Below are 13829 nucleotides of genomic sequence, written 5' to 3'. Positions count from 1 at the left end.
GGGAGGAGGACGTGTGTGTGTTTTTCATTTGTCTGTTTGTTTTAATCCAGAAGTTTAAAGGAGGAAGTTTTCTGAGAGAGAGTAGATGAGAAGTTAGGCTGATTTAGGCAAAGGGTCTCTCCTGCAGTTGAGTTGGTGCATCCAGTGTAACTAAATCTTAGTCCATACAGGGTTCCTTTTCTGTCAGTCCTTCCCTGTCCCACCTGATACCATTCATTTTTCGTAATGTGGGACAAATTACTACACTTCAGGCAAATACAAAAGACTGTATAATATTGTTTGAGCATACTAGAATTTTGAGTATATTTATGTCGTTCTTGAAATAAATTGCTTAAATTTAAAAATATTTTGATAGCATAGAACTTTTCATATTCGTTAGCATCTACTTATAAGAGACAATTTTTAGGCAAGGAGCAGGCACCATGTGAAAAAGTTCCTGCCTTCTTATTTTCTCTCAGCAACCTCAGGAACGGACTGAAGGGTCAATAACTTGTAAAAATGATGCTGTGCTCCTTTTATGCCAATATCACATATCCAGGATCTGTTTCCCTGTTTTGTAGATCAGTCCAAACAAGTTGTAGTTGAATCCCTCTACGTTATTAGCTGCTACGGGAACTTAGTGGAGCACATGATGGAGCCACGACCGCTTAGCACTGCACCCAAGATCAGCGATGACACCCCACTGGAAATGATGACATCTCCCCGAGCCAGCTGGACTCTGGTTAGGTAGTATCTCTTTTTGTTTTTTTGTTTTTTGGTTTTTTTTTTAACAGCTTTGTTGAGATATAAAATATTAAAAGTGTACAATTTGGTAAGGTTTGACAACATATGTATATAGCTGTGAAATCATCCCCATAAGTAACATTATATATATATCCATCACCTCAAATGTTTTCTTATGCCTCTTTCTAATCTCTCACCTGCCCCCCTTTATCCCTACTTCACCCACTGAGCCCCAGGCAACCACTGGTCTGTTCTCTGTCACTATAGATCAGTTTATAATTTCTAGAATTTTATATAAATGGAATCAGAGTGCATAGTCTTTTTGTCTTTTTTCTCTGAGCAAAATTATTTTGGTTTATCCCTGTTGTGTTTTTTTATAATTCATTCTTTTTCTAATTGAGATATAATTTACATGTAATACATATAATACAATTCACCCACTTAAAGTGAATTTTCACTAGGTCGTGCATCCATCACCACAATCAATTTTCATCACCCCCCAAAGAAATCCCGTACCCATTAGCAGTCATCCCCTCCCCGCCCCCATTTTCCTTCAACCCTTCAGCCCTAGGCAACCACCAGTTTATCTCCTGTCTCTGGATTTGCCTACTCTGGACATCTCATATAATTGGAATCATGCAAAATGTGACCTGTTGCATCTGATTTCCTTTACTTAGTATAATGTTTTTAAGGTCCATCCATGTTGCAGCATGTAGCAGAACTTCATTCCTTTTTTATGGCCAAATAATATTCCATTGCATGGATATACCACATGTTGTTTATCCATTCATCAGTTGATGGGCATTTCCACAGTTTAGTTGTCATGAATTATGCTCCTGAGAATATTCATGTACAAATTTTTGTGTGGTCCTATGTATTCAGTTGTCTTTGGTATATGCCTTGGAGAAGACCTCCCTTTGAACTTCTTTCTCCTCACATCTTTGAGTTACCTTTTCTAGGACTTGTTTTTTTTTTCCTATCCCACATAAAGAGCTTTAGTGCTTCCCCTATTTCCAGTCTCATGCTCACTACAAGTAGAAAGTACATTGAGATAGCCATTATGGGGAATGGAAACTAATATATATAGATTGGAAGGTTTCCTTTAAAGTGATTCCCCAAGATATAATGGCTTATCACTATAAAAATGTTTATTAACAATTAGAGTCCTTCTCAAAAGAACATAATCATTAGAACCTTTGTAATCTAGTATAAAGATGGAGAAATAAGATCTAGGATAAAATCCGTTCAATATAGTGTACAATAGTATAGGAGAGACAGAAAAAATTGGTCCTGACATGTATGGAAGGAAACAGACAAAAATGGATATGAAAATGATCTCTCTTCTTATGACATTTTAAAATATTCTTATATTGATTTTTGGAGGCTCTACCATTCTTTACTAGTACTTTACTGCACTGGATTGATCTGATCAATATCTTATTTATCAGGCTATTTAGGAATGGGCAGATCTAATTAAAATTACTGCACCATCATTGAAATAAGTGGCTTATTTTGGCATTCAGATGCTAATTAGGTCTTTAATAAGCCAACCATTAACTGCGTTTTTTTAAGCCATTTTTATCTGCTTTTATTTTATTTTAAAATGTATACATATTCTAAGAATAGAGAGCTCTAACAAGTGTCAGAAATTAGGTAAAAATTAGTTGTGACATTTGAATTCCACACTTCCTCTCTGTTCAGTGTTTTGAATGTCTTGTCTATCGTATTGAAGGGTCGTCTGCTTTAAACTAATATTGGCTGTATGTAATTTGTATGACTCACTGCCACCTTTTATTCTAAGCAGATGGCCTTGTGTTTCAGGTTTCAGCACTCCAACAAGTTCATTTTAATGATTACAAAGATAGTGTGAGTTTATATCAATGTCTGTAAGTGGTGACAGTGATGGTGATTTACATCCCATCTATTAAGCCTGAATATTAATATTCTTCTGCTGTTTCCTTAGAACTCCTCAATGGAATGAATTGCAACCACCATTTAACGCAAACCACCCTCTGCTCCTCGCTGCAGATGCAGTACAGTATTATCAGTTTCTGCTTGCTGGCCGTGAGTAGTTCTCATTTTTTTTCCTTCCATAGAGTATTTTGAGCTTTCATTTTAAAATGCTGACTTTTAATGCAACCATGCATATTACCACTGGTCCATAGGCCAGAGGCCATAAGTAATCAGACTGAGGCAAGTAAGATATTTAATACAAATGTATACCATAAGCTTTAGCACACATTAAGTATGCCTCTAGCTGTTCACATTCCCTGGCCATGAGATATCTGGTGGGCTCAAAATTTCTTTTAAAAAATGAGGATACTAGGATATAATAAAGTTTCATGAAATTGGAATTTATTTCTGACATGAAAAAAGTTAAGCACTTTTCCTTGTGAAAATTGTATCAGCAGGCTTTTCGCTTTGTAGAATTTTACTTGCAATAATGAAGTAGTGATTCCAGCTCCATCAGGATTTTGTTTGTTTACTTTTATACCTAAGCCCTAACATTTGTAGAGATTGATCTCGATTCTTTTTTACTTAAGGAGAAAAAATGTAGATTGAACTAGAAACAGCCTTCTTTGTAGGTGAGGCCTGAAAAGATAATTTAATATTTATTATCCAGTTTATGGTCATAGAATTAAAAATTCTTTACAATTATAATTCAGTTTTGTAGAATTCACTGGATCCTTAATTTTACTTGATGGCTCTGAGTACTGCATGTTTTTAAGAAACTTTCTAAAAATCAACAGACATGTTTTTAGTGGAGTTTTGTTGAATCAGACTTCATTTCTTGCCTAGCTGTATTATGCAGCATGAAGTAAAATATTTGTGAAACAATTTTATTTTATGTTTATAGTGTGTTATATGTTATACTGGAAACAGAGAAAGTGTATTGACTTTGCTCTAAAGTTACGAAACTCTATAATTGTAACAAATAGTTGGCAGTCTCATTCTCTTGTATAATAGAACTCACTGATTCTTCTTCTTCATGTATTTATTGAGTGACTTCTATGTGTCAGGAACTTGTGGTTTAAATGAGAATAGTATGTTGCTTCTGTCCTCAATGAATTCAGTATCTAATTCAGGAGACAGGTGTTAAAAGATAAAAGGAAATGAGGCAGGTGCATCAGTGAAGGGTTATTCATTGAATTATGAGCTTTCACAGGGGGATAATAGGTAAGTGGTTTTCTGGTTCCAAGAAGCAGAGTACATAAAAGTTGTTAGGGTCTAGGTCATCTAAGCATATATTTAACTCTATCATATGACTTGGAAAATACATGACATTTATGTAATATCAATGTTCACGAGAACATTTCCCCCTACTTCTCAATAGGGGTGAAAATAACTAATTGTTGGATTAAGTGTAGGTAACTTTTTCAGAATTGATATTGGTTTTCTTTGTTTAGTTATTTTGATAGGTCTGCTCAGTAGACAAACAGTAGCAAGTCCCAAATATGTGAGAAAAAGATATGGGGGGAAAAATAATAAAAAAGCAACTGTCTCTATTCCTTAATTTTTTTGTTCCAGTGAATTAAGCTGATGGATATGACTTTATTTTAGCAGCTCTACTTGCACGGTTGAAGAACCGCCACTGTAGGCAGTAGCAAGCCATCAGTTGTTTTCAAGCATTGGAACGGCACCATCAGAACTGCATCTTAGAAAGATCACCCTGGCAGTGTTGTAATAAGAGGTTCGGTGGGGGTGGTGGGGGGAGTGGAGTCACAGTGATCCTGGAGCAAGATGAGAGGGCTTTAGTTAAGGCTGTTTACAGAGAAGACAGGACAAACCTGTGAGATGTTGCACAGTCGGACTAGAACAGAATTAGACAATTTGAAAGAAAGGTAGTCACTGATGATTCTGTGGTTTCTAAATAAAATACATAATATAATGCATTTTATGTGAGACCTTTTGAATTCCCGATGGACTAGCATTGGGATAAGGATGAAAAGGCCTAGTTTCCAGTTCTAGACCACCTCTCAATAACTTGGAAAATATAAAGTATCAGTAATGATACTTGCTCTTACGAAGGTGTTACTATGGTCAGTGAAGTGATGCTAAAGTCCTTTAAAAACTTTAAAATAATCTATACATTTAAGCATCATTCTGAACCTTTGTCTCTTATCTCAGAAGTGCGTATTTTCAAATAACAGACTTCAGGGACTTAACAATGGGATCCCTATTCTGAATATGTGATTTTGACGATGTTGCCAGATCTGTCATCTAAGTGATAGAATTAATATGTCTGTCATATATCTAACTGACATAATTATTATGTTTCCTCTTATCTAGTGAAATGTTAGTATAGATATAATTTAATAAGTTAAAAAATACCTAAGAGGCAGGTAATTCTGTAATAATTATTATATTGCTTCTTTACATTGACAGTAGAGACACAGATTTAGCCTGGATTTTTAAAGTCATGTTTTCAACATAAAGAAAGGCTATATGGGGCTTCCCTCGTGGCGCAGTGGTTGAGAGTCTGCCTGCCGATGTAGGGGACCCAGGTTTGTGCCCCGGTCCGGGAAGATCCCACATGCCGCAGAGCAGCTAGGCCCGTGAGACATGGCCGCTGAGCCTGCGCGTCCAGAGCCTGTGCTCCGCAATGGGAGAGGCCACAGCAGTGAGAGCCCCGTGTACCGCAAAAAAAAAAAAAAAAAAGAATAAAAGAAAGGCTATTTGATTGAGAGTCCTCAACAAGATAGTATATTTCATGACTGAAGCAATTAAATATGCAAAACATGGGCATCTGCATCAGAGGAGTAAGAGCTGAAATATGATTGGTAAAAGCAATGCTGGAGCCAGTTTAGAGAGAATGCCTTTGCCTACCCATCTGTTGAGCCCTCTGTAAGTTAGAGCTTCATTAAGAAAACTTTCTTATTACCTTCTTGCTTGACTTTCTCTCCGGTTTCCCTTACTGAAGCCATTTGAAAAGATGACGTGTATACTGTACCTGGTGGCAGGAAGTTTTTTGTTTTATTCAACCATATTGAAAATCACTTCTTACTTCCCAACCTGCAAACTGTTGATAAATATATTACTGAAGGTATTTTCAAATGTAACCATTTGGAGTAAAACTGTAATGCAACCTTCACAAACGTTGTCAGTATTTTCTTTGGTTGTATCTGGATCTGTGGATCAAGTGAAGCAGACTTGTTCAAACTCCGGAAATTATAATAATAGTGGACAAAGAATGATGTAAATGGAAATGCGAAAGAGACTTTGTCTCAGGGAGAGGAGAGTAGGAGAGCAGGATGTTTAGCAAGGAATCCCCACTCCCCTTTCAGCCCTGTAATCATAATAAATACACCACTAGTTGTAAACAAAGTTCTGCATATGTGGCAAAAGGGTGACTGGTGGTAAGGGAAAGGGAAACCTGCCTGAACGCTAAAGACTTCTTACCTAAATTTAGTGAAGTAAGTTAAAACTCCAAATTTTGTATTAACTGTAGTCACACTTCCTACCCATATTAAATGAATGGAATGATACAAAATTGAGCAATTTGGGTGTATCATAAATTGACTTATAGTAGCCTGCTCCTTACAAGAGCTCCTCACTATGGAGATAGAAATCACTCCTTTGTCATTAGGAGGATAAGCCATAAGAAACTGCTGTTTAGAATAAGCAAAAAACGTCATACGGTTTGAGTAGATTGACTAGTTTATGTGTGCAAAGTGGATATGCAGATGGTAATCTAATCTTGCTATATAGCTCAGTAAAGGTAAAAGTCAAGAATCTAATATAAAAAAAAAAGTTTTGCCTGGGTCGAAATCTTGGGAATCGTTTATAAAAAGATTATAGTAGTGGTGATTAGTGATTTTTGTGCTAACGGTATATTTTCTTCCTTCTGAAAAAAAAAAAAACGCATGCTATAGTTACCTTTTCTAAAATAGGCTTTTTATTTCAGTGTATTTCTTTGCCAAAAACAAAGATAAACATTAGACGAGACTAACAAATATCAACCAGCTTTGAATGTGATCCAGAGTAGACAATGCTTTTTCTTTAGTCTGCTTCAGAGCTTCCCAAATTGTAAATTAGAAACAGGGCTTACTTGGGAACGTTTTATTTAGGGCAAAAATAATGTTTCCTCCTTTTCTTTCAGGTAATTTGGCAGCAGCAGTATTTTTTAAGTTGCTGACATTAACTAGCTTTGTTGGGGGTAGGTCAGACTTTGAACTTCCAAGATAATCCATGGGTTTGTGAGAAGTTCCTCCCTAAGCTTACTGAATTTTCTTTGTTAAATGGTAACAAAGGATCACTCAACAGAAATATAGCTTTGATACACAATAGAAAGGTGACTGGGATCCATAGAACCCCCTCCCAATGTTTTATTGGGGATATAATTGTTTTTCTCTACTTATAAAGGCATTATAGGAAAGGTGGGGAAAGCCTTTGACACTAGATGGAAGGGAATGAAGAACACTGAAAATGGTTAAAGCATATATGTGGGTTTTTGTTAATTATTTAACTCTCTTTCAAATATAATTCACTGTTAACACAAAAATAGTATCAATGTAGTGTGGTCTTTAAAACACATACATACGTGTGTGTGTGTGTGTCTGTGTGAGACAACAGTAGCATAAAGGCCAGGAGTGTGGGAAATGGAACTATACTATTGTAAGTTTTTATAGTACATGTGACTTCAGCATCATTTGAAGGTTGTTAAAGATGTATATAATGAAATTTAAAAAAACCTAAGTGCTCAAAAAGGAAATAAAATGTTAACAAATAAGCAAGTTGATGTAACCCTAAGCATGTCAGTGCTCACATTAGTTATAAATGGTCTAAACATCTAAACAAGTCATGGATCAAAAAATAAACCCCAGCTATATGCTGCTTAGGAGAAACCCACTTTTTTTTTTTTTTTTTTTTTTTTTTGGTGGTACGCGGGCCTCTCACTGTTGTGGCCTCTCCCGTTGAGGAGCACAGACTCCAGACACACAGGCTCGGCGGCCATGGCTCACGGGCCCAGCCGCTCCGCAGCATGTGGGATCTTCCTGGACCGGGGCACGAACCCGTGTCCCCTGCATCGGCAGGCGGACTCTCAACCACTGCGCCACCAGGGAAACCCCCACTTTTTTTTAATCAGCATTTTTTAATTGAAGTATAGTTGACTTAAAATGTTGTGTTAATTTCTGCTGTACAGCAAAGTGATTAAGTTATATATTCTTTTCCATTATGGTTTATCATAGGATATGGAATATAGTTCTCTGTGCTCTACAGTAGGACCTTGTTGTTTATCTGTTCTATATCTAAAAGCTTATATCTGCTAACCCCAACCTCCTCCCCCTTGGCAACCACCAGTCTGGAGAAACCCACTTTAAACCCTCGCTTGCTACATTAATATAAGACTAAGTAGAACACTCCACCCAACAACTGTAGAACGTACATTCTTTTCAAGTGCACAGGGAACATTGACAAATAGAGACCTTCTTCTGGGCCATAAAACAAGTCTCAATAAGTTTAAAAGCTTTCAAGTTATACAAAGTATGTATATTCTCTGACCACAATGGAATTAAATAAGAAATGATTAACAGGTCTCTGGGAAATCTACAAATATTTGGAAACTAAACAATACACTTCTACATGATACATGGTTCACAGGAAAAGTCAAAAGGGAAATTAGGATTATTTTTAGCTGAATGAAAATGAAAACAGAACACATCCCTATCTTAGACTACTATTCAGGGAAAAAAATAGTAGATTGAAGTATAAATACATGCAACAAGTTGGATGATTCTTAAGAACATCATGCGGAGAGACAGAGTACGACAGAGAGTTTTGAATATGACCATAAAGGGTTCGGTAGATCTTTATGGTGATGGAACCGTTCTGTATCTTGATTACTATTTTAGCAAATTCTTATGAATCTGTAATTCTTTCAAAATAAAAACTTCATAGAAAAATGAAACATTTGTGGGATGGCATTAAATTACTACTCAAGGTGAAATTTATAGGACTAAATGCCCATGTTATAAAATGAAATCAATGACTCAGCTTTCATATTCAGAAACTAGTAAAGTAGAGGGAATTAAAGCACAAAAAAGGAAATAATAAAGATGAGTGAAATCAAGGAAATAGAAAACATAAAAACAATAGAAATAATATAGAAAAATAGGAAAAAGTATTTAAACCATAACGTTGTGGTGTGGTTTTCTTCTGCTTGGAGTCTGTGAGATTCTTCAATCTGTGAAGTTTTAATTTTCATCAGATTTGAAAATTTTAATACAGTTACATCTTCACATTTTTTTCTGTCACTCTGCTTCTCTCCTTTTGTGACTCCAATTATATGTCTGTTGACAACTTGATATTTTCCCAGCTCACTGATTCTTTGTTCAGTTAAAAAATTCTCTTTCCTTCACTCTGTTTGATTTTGTATAGTTTGTATTTCTATGTATTTATATATATTGTCTTCTGCTGTCTAATCTGCTGTTTTATTCAACACATTCTTCATTCCAGATACCATATTTTTCATCTATAAGTTCCATTTGGATGTTCTTTTATATCTTTCATTTCTTTCCACATCATGTACCTGTTTGAATATACGAGACATATATTTTGTAATTGTTGTTTTAGAGTCCTTGTGTGCTAATTCTTTTCACCCTGGTATTGCTTGGGGTTTTTTTCTATTGATTGATTTTTCTTCTTGGTGTGCTTTCCTGCTTCTTTATGTGCCTAATGATTTTTGATAGGATGCTGGGCATTTTTGGTTTCATGTTGTTGAGTGGTGGATTATCCTGTTTTCCTAGGATGTAGTCAAATTACTTGGAAAAAATTAGATTCTTTCTTTGTTTATTTTTAAGCTTTGTTATGGAGGGTTCAAAATAACCTTTTGCTTAGGACTAATTTAATTATTTTAGGAGATAATGTAAATCTAGTCTCTTTTATGTGGCCATTAGTAGATATGGGTGACCCTAATTGATTTTTACATTTCTTGTCCTTAAATCCTATGTATTATCTTGATATTACATTATACCAGTTCTGCTGCCTTTACTTTTGACTCATTACCTTCCCTAACATAAATAGAAATAAAAAACATGTATATGAGTATCTATAACACATTGTGATAAGTGCTTGTTAATAGCATGAATTAATTGGTATAGAAAGGATGGTGAAGGATGAAGGAGGTACAGAGAATTCAAGCCATAGCTGCTGGGACAGAAATGACTTAGGAAACCATAATTTGAAAAGATACACGCACCCCAGTGTTCATTGAAGCACTATTTACAATAGCCAAGGCATGGAAGCAACCTAAATGTCCATCGAAAGAGGAATGGATAAAGAAGATGTGGTAATATATACAATGGAATATTATTCAACCATAAAAAAGAATGAAATAATGCCATTTGCAGCAACATGGATGGATCTAGAGATTGTCATACTGAGTGAAGTAAGTCACACAGAGAAAGAGAAATATCGTATATCGCTTATATGTGGAATCTAAAAAGAAGTGATACAAATGAACGTATTTATAAAGCAGAAATGGACTCACAGACTTAGAGAATGAACTTATGGTTACCAGGGGTGGGAGGGTAGAGGGAAGGGATAGTTAGGGAGTTTGGGATTGACATGTACACACAGTGTTATGTGGCAGCCTGGATGGGAGGGGAGTCTTGGGGAGACTGGATACATGTATATTTGTATGGCTGAGTTGCTTTGCTGTGCACCTGAAACTATCACAACATTTTTAATCGGCTATATTCCAATATAAAATACAAAGTTTAAAAAAAAGAAATTCAAAGAAGGAAGAAGTTAATTGTTAGTGGGATGGAGAGAAGTGACTGAATTTCAGAGAAATTGAGCAAGTTGCCTCTGTAGGATTTGGGACTATATGAGGTTACTGAAGAAAAGTGAGGAGGAATGGATAACTAGTTTAACACTAGGTTATGCCATTCATTGAAACATTAAAGAGAAATATGTTGCCTAGAGTAGGAGAGAGAATTGCTGATTGCAGTGTTGCATCTGTTTTCGTGCATGCAGTATGTATCCTGGTGGTAATATTCAGTAGGTTCTTGGAAATAACTCAGAACCTTCCATGTGTTTATTTATAGATTTGAGCTCCTTTCTGAGATTGTTTGGATATATAATTAGTAATTGATGTAAGCTTTCTCTGAAATAATTTTATCCTAGAGAGAATTTAGAGAGAAGAGATGAGGTTCCATTATGGTACAGACAGCATAACATGTAAGAAGGCAGTGTTAATCATTCTAAAACTCCACCTGAAACCTTACTTTTCAATAGCTGGGCTATCTATTGATATATCGGCTTTTTAAAAACGTTTTTGCTTTACTGATCACTTGGACTTTACTAGCACTTTTGTTTAAATCTGTATATATAATGAAGTAGATAATACCTAAAGCTAGTATTGAAATTTGTCTTACCCATAGAAGTATGAAAAACACAAGTAGGCAGCATATTTAAGGTTAGATTCTAGAGATGTTAATTCCCAACTAAATTTTTTGCTGCTGGCCTACCGGCTACAACTGTGAGAGTGAAAATAGGAAATATTTTTCCTTGTAATATAAAGTCACACTTTGGGGTTTAGAGTTGAAGACATTTTTAGCCTATTTTACTGTCTTGTTTCATTGGTTTTACAATACAGTGGTGATCTATTTTGAACATACTGATACAAAAAGGAAGAAAAAAGTATTGCTCTCCTCTACCAGGGTCATTATCAGTACCCTGGCAAAGCAGTTAAATGTGCAGCAGTTTTCTGAGCTGCTCTCTTTGGAGTGTCACATTAGATTTAACCTAACATCCTGGATTGCATCGTTGTTGTGGTATGTACCAAGTATGGTGGAGGTACTCAACACTATTTCCTTGCATTGTCCATAATAAATATTTGCCCAAGATTGGGTAGGGTGGAAGGGGAAAGAAAGAAATGTTTTTCTCCTGTAGAGGAAACTTGTAATGTAGGACTTATTTATAGAGTATTTATAGTCCATTGTTGGTCATTGGGTGTGTCATACTGCTCTATCTAGGTCTGAATATCTGAGGTACTTAAGAAACCACTTCATATTGAGTTATATTTGATGGATTCTCTTATTTATAGTTAATTTTATCCACTGACATGTCCTTCCATAGAGAAATGATTTTAGTGAAATGAATGGTGTTTTTCTTCAGGAGACTAGAAGTTTGAGACATACTGACCCTGAATTTAGCCATATATATGTTGTATAATTTGGGGAACATTATGAAATTGAATACATTGTCTTCCTCAATGAAAAAATATCATATAGTTAATCAAAAAGTTTAGATTAGAGTACCCTTTTCCTTCTTCTTTCCCTTTGTGTTTAATGGGATACATGCTTTTTATTGATACCCGTATCTTTACATAGATCTTCACACCTATGGAATAGTTCATTGGGTTTCTCTGTCATCGTTGATTTATTGTTGAGATGTTTCACCATCAAAAGTCCTCTCTTTTACAACATAATGACCTATACTCCATTCTGAAGTAAGTCTTGGCATTTCTGTCATTTGCTTTAGTATTTATCATTTGGAGAAATGATGTCAGACCACCTTCCTGTCATAATTACATGTCAAACCACCTTCCTGTCATAATTGTTCTTAAAATTGAAATGAAACAAAAACGTTTTTATAGAGGGTTTTTTGGTACTTTTAAATATCTTGCTTACTTTATTTTACACAACTGTGTGACATCACAACTTACTGTACCTGTTGGTTGCTTTATTTTTAATAAATTTATTTATTTTATTTATTTATTTTTGGCTGCATTGGGTCTCCGTTGCTGCGTGCAGACTTTCTCTAGTTGTGGTGAGTGGGGGCTGCTCTTCACTGTGGTGAGTGGGCTTCTCATTGCAGTGGCTTCTCTTGTTGCGGAGCACGGGCTCTAGGCATGTGGGCTTCAGTAGTTGTGGCTCGCAGTCCCAGTAGTTGTGGGTCGCAAGCACTAGAGTGCAGGCTCAGTAGTTGTGGCACACGGGCTTAGTTGCTCCGTGGCATGTGGGATCTTCCGGGACCATGTCCCCTGCATTGGCAGGCGGATTCTTAACCATTGTGCCACCGGGAAGCCCTGTAGGTTGCTTTATGACCTGCTTTTTTTTCAGGTACAGTTGACAGTATATTCTTTTCCATTTATGCTATTAATATTCATTGCCATCAGATTGGCAGATTTGGCTGGGATAGAACATTGATTCTGATAGATTAAAGAAAAATAATCTATTGGTCATAAAGCCTCTAGTCCATGAGTACCTCTGCTTCTGCTGTCATTTACTCTAACCCACCAGAGTTTAAGGTTCTTATATTCAGATACTGATACCCTGAATATGCATTTTGTTAGTTGAAGTAGTGGGGATATAGGATGGAGGGTACAGGGATATCTGTTTGCCTTTTTCTCCAAAAATAAGGAACTAAAAGAACGGTCTGTGTCTGCTTACCTGCAATAATGTAATGGGTTGATATTGGCAGGAGCTTGTGGTTTGATGTGCCATCACGTCCATCAGTAAGGTTAATTGCTAACAAATGACTAAATGGGAATTTAGGGGGAATGCTACAGCTGTCTGCTACGTTAGTGGTGATGGGAGTTCTGGCGCCATTTCAGGGTCACTATTTGTATCTGTCTATCAGAGTTAGAATACAGTTGTTTCTCTCAGTTTCAGCCTTCTCTATAGAATTTCTGTCAATTGTTTGACTCCATTAAGTGTGCAGAGGAAATAAAAGCCTGAATGACCAATCCACCAGGGGCTATGGATAGACCCTTTCATTGTCCATACTCAGAGCACTGCATTAGGTCTCATTATCCATTTATAATAAGCGACCTCTGCCCCCTGGGTCATTGAAAAATATTCAGTGTGCTCTTCTGACACATAGGGCACCTTTCTCAGCAGACACATCAAACAATGGGACGTCTGGTAGTCTGGAGGACTAGTGCACATGGCAGGTTTTTAAATACACAGCCTTGTGCCAAATCACTCTGACAATTTGCTCTTCCATGGTTCATAAATGTACTAAGGGGAGCCTAATGTCTGGAAGATGAATGTAATGTTCCTTTCCTCTTTTCTTTCTTTCTTTTTCTTCTGTTTAAAACAAATTTTTTTTGCCATGTTTTTCAGTATTGTTTTCTAGAAAGGATTTGCCTTCATGTC

At 36.2% G+C, this 13829-nt stretch overlaps 1 protein-coding gene across 6 annotated transcripts in view; it reads left to right on the top strand.

Moving 5' to 3' along the window:
- The window catches only part of BCAS3 (BCAS3 microtubule associated cell migration factor), a 570722-nt gene that overhangs the window by 253119 nt on the left and 303774 nt on the right, over positions 1–13829 (top strand). For all 6 annotated transcript variants that reach the window (XM_060135888.1, XM_060135885.1, XM_060135887.1 and 3 more), the window contains 2 exons: positions 561–726; positions 2687–2787. In XM_060135888.1, the coding sequence (XP_059991871.1) occupies positions 561–726; positions 2687–2787 (267 nt within the window). The remainder of the gene's footprint in view (positions 1–560; positions 727–2686; positions 2788–13829) is intronic.

Source organism: Lagenorhynchus albirostris, chromosome 20 (assembly GCF_949774975.1).
Source record: "Lagenorhynchus albirostris chromosome 20, mLagAlb1.1, whole genome shotgun sequence".
NCBI classification, from domain to species: domain Eukaryota; kingdom Metazoa; phylum Chordata; class Mammalia; order Artiodactyla; family Delphinidae; genus Lagenorhynchus; species Lagenorhynchus albirostris.
The sequence above is the reverse complement of the archived record's forward strand: the minus strand, read 5'-3'. Positions and strand labels throughout refer to the sequence as shown.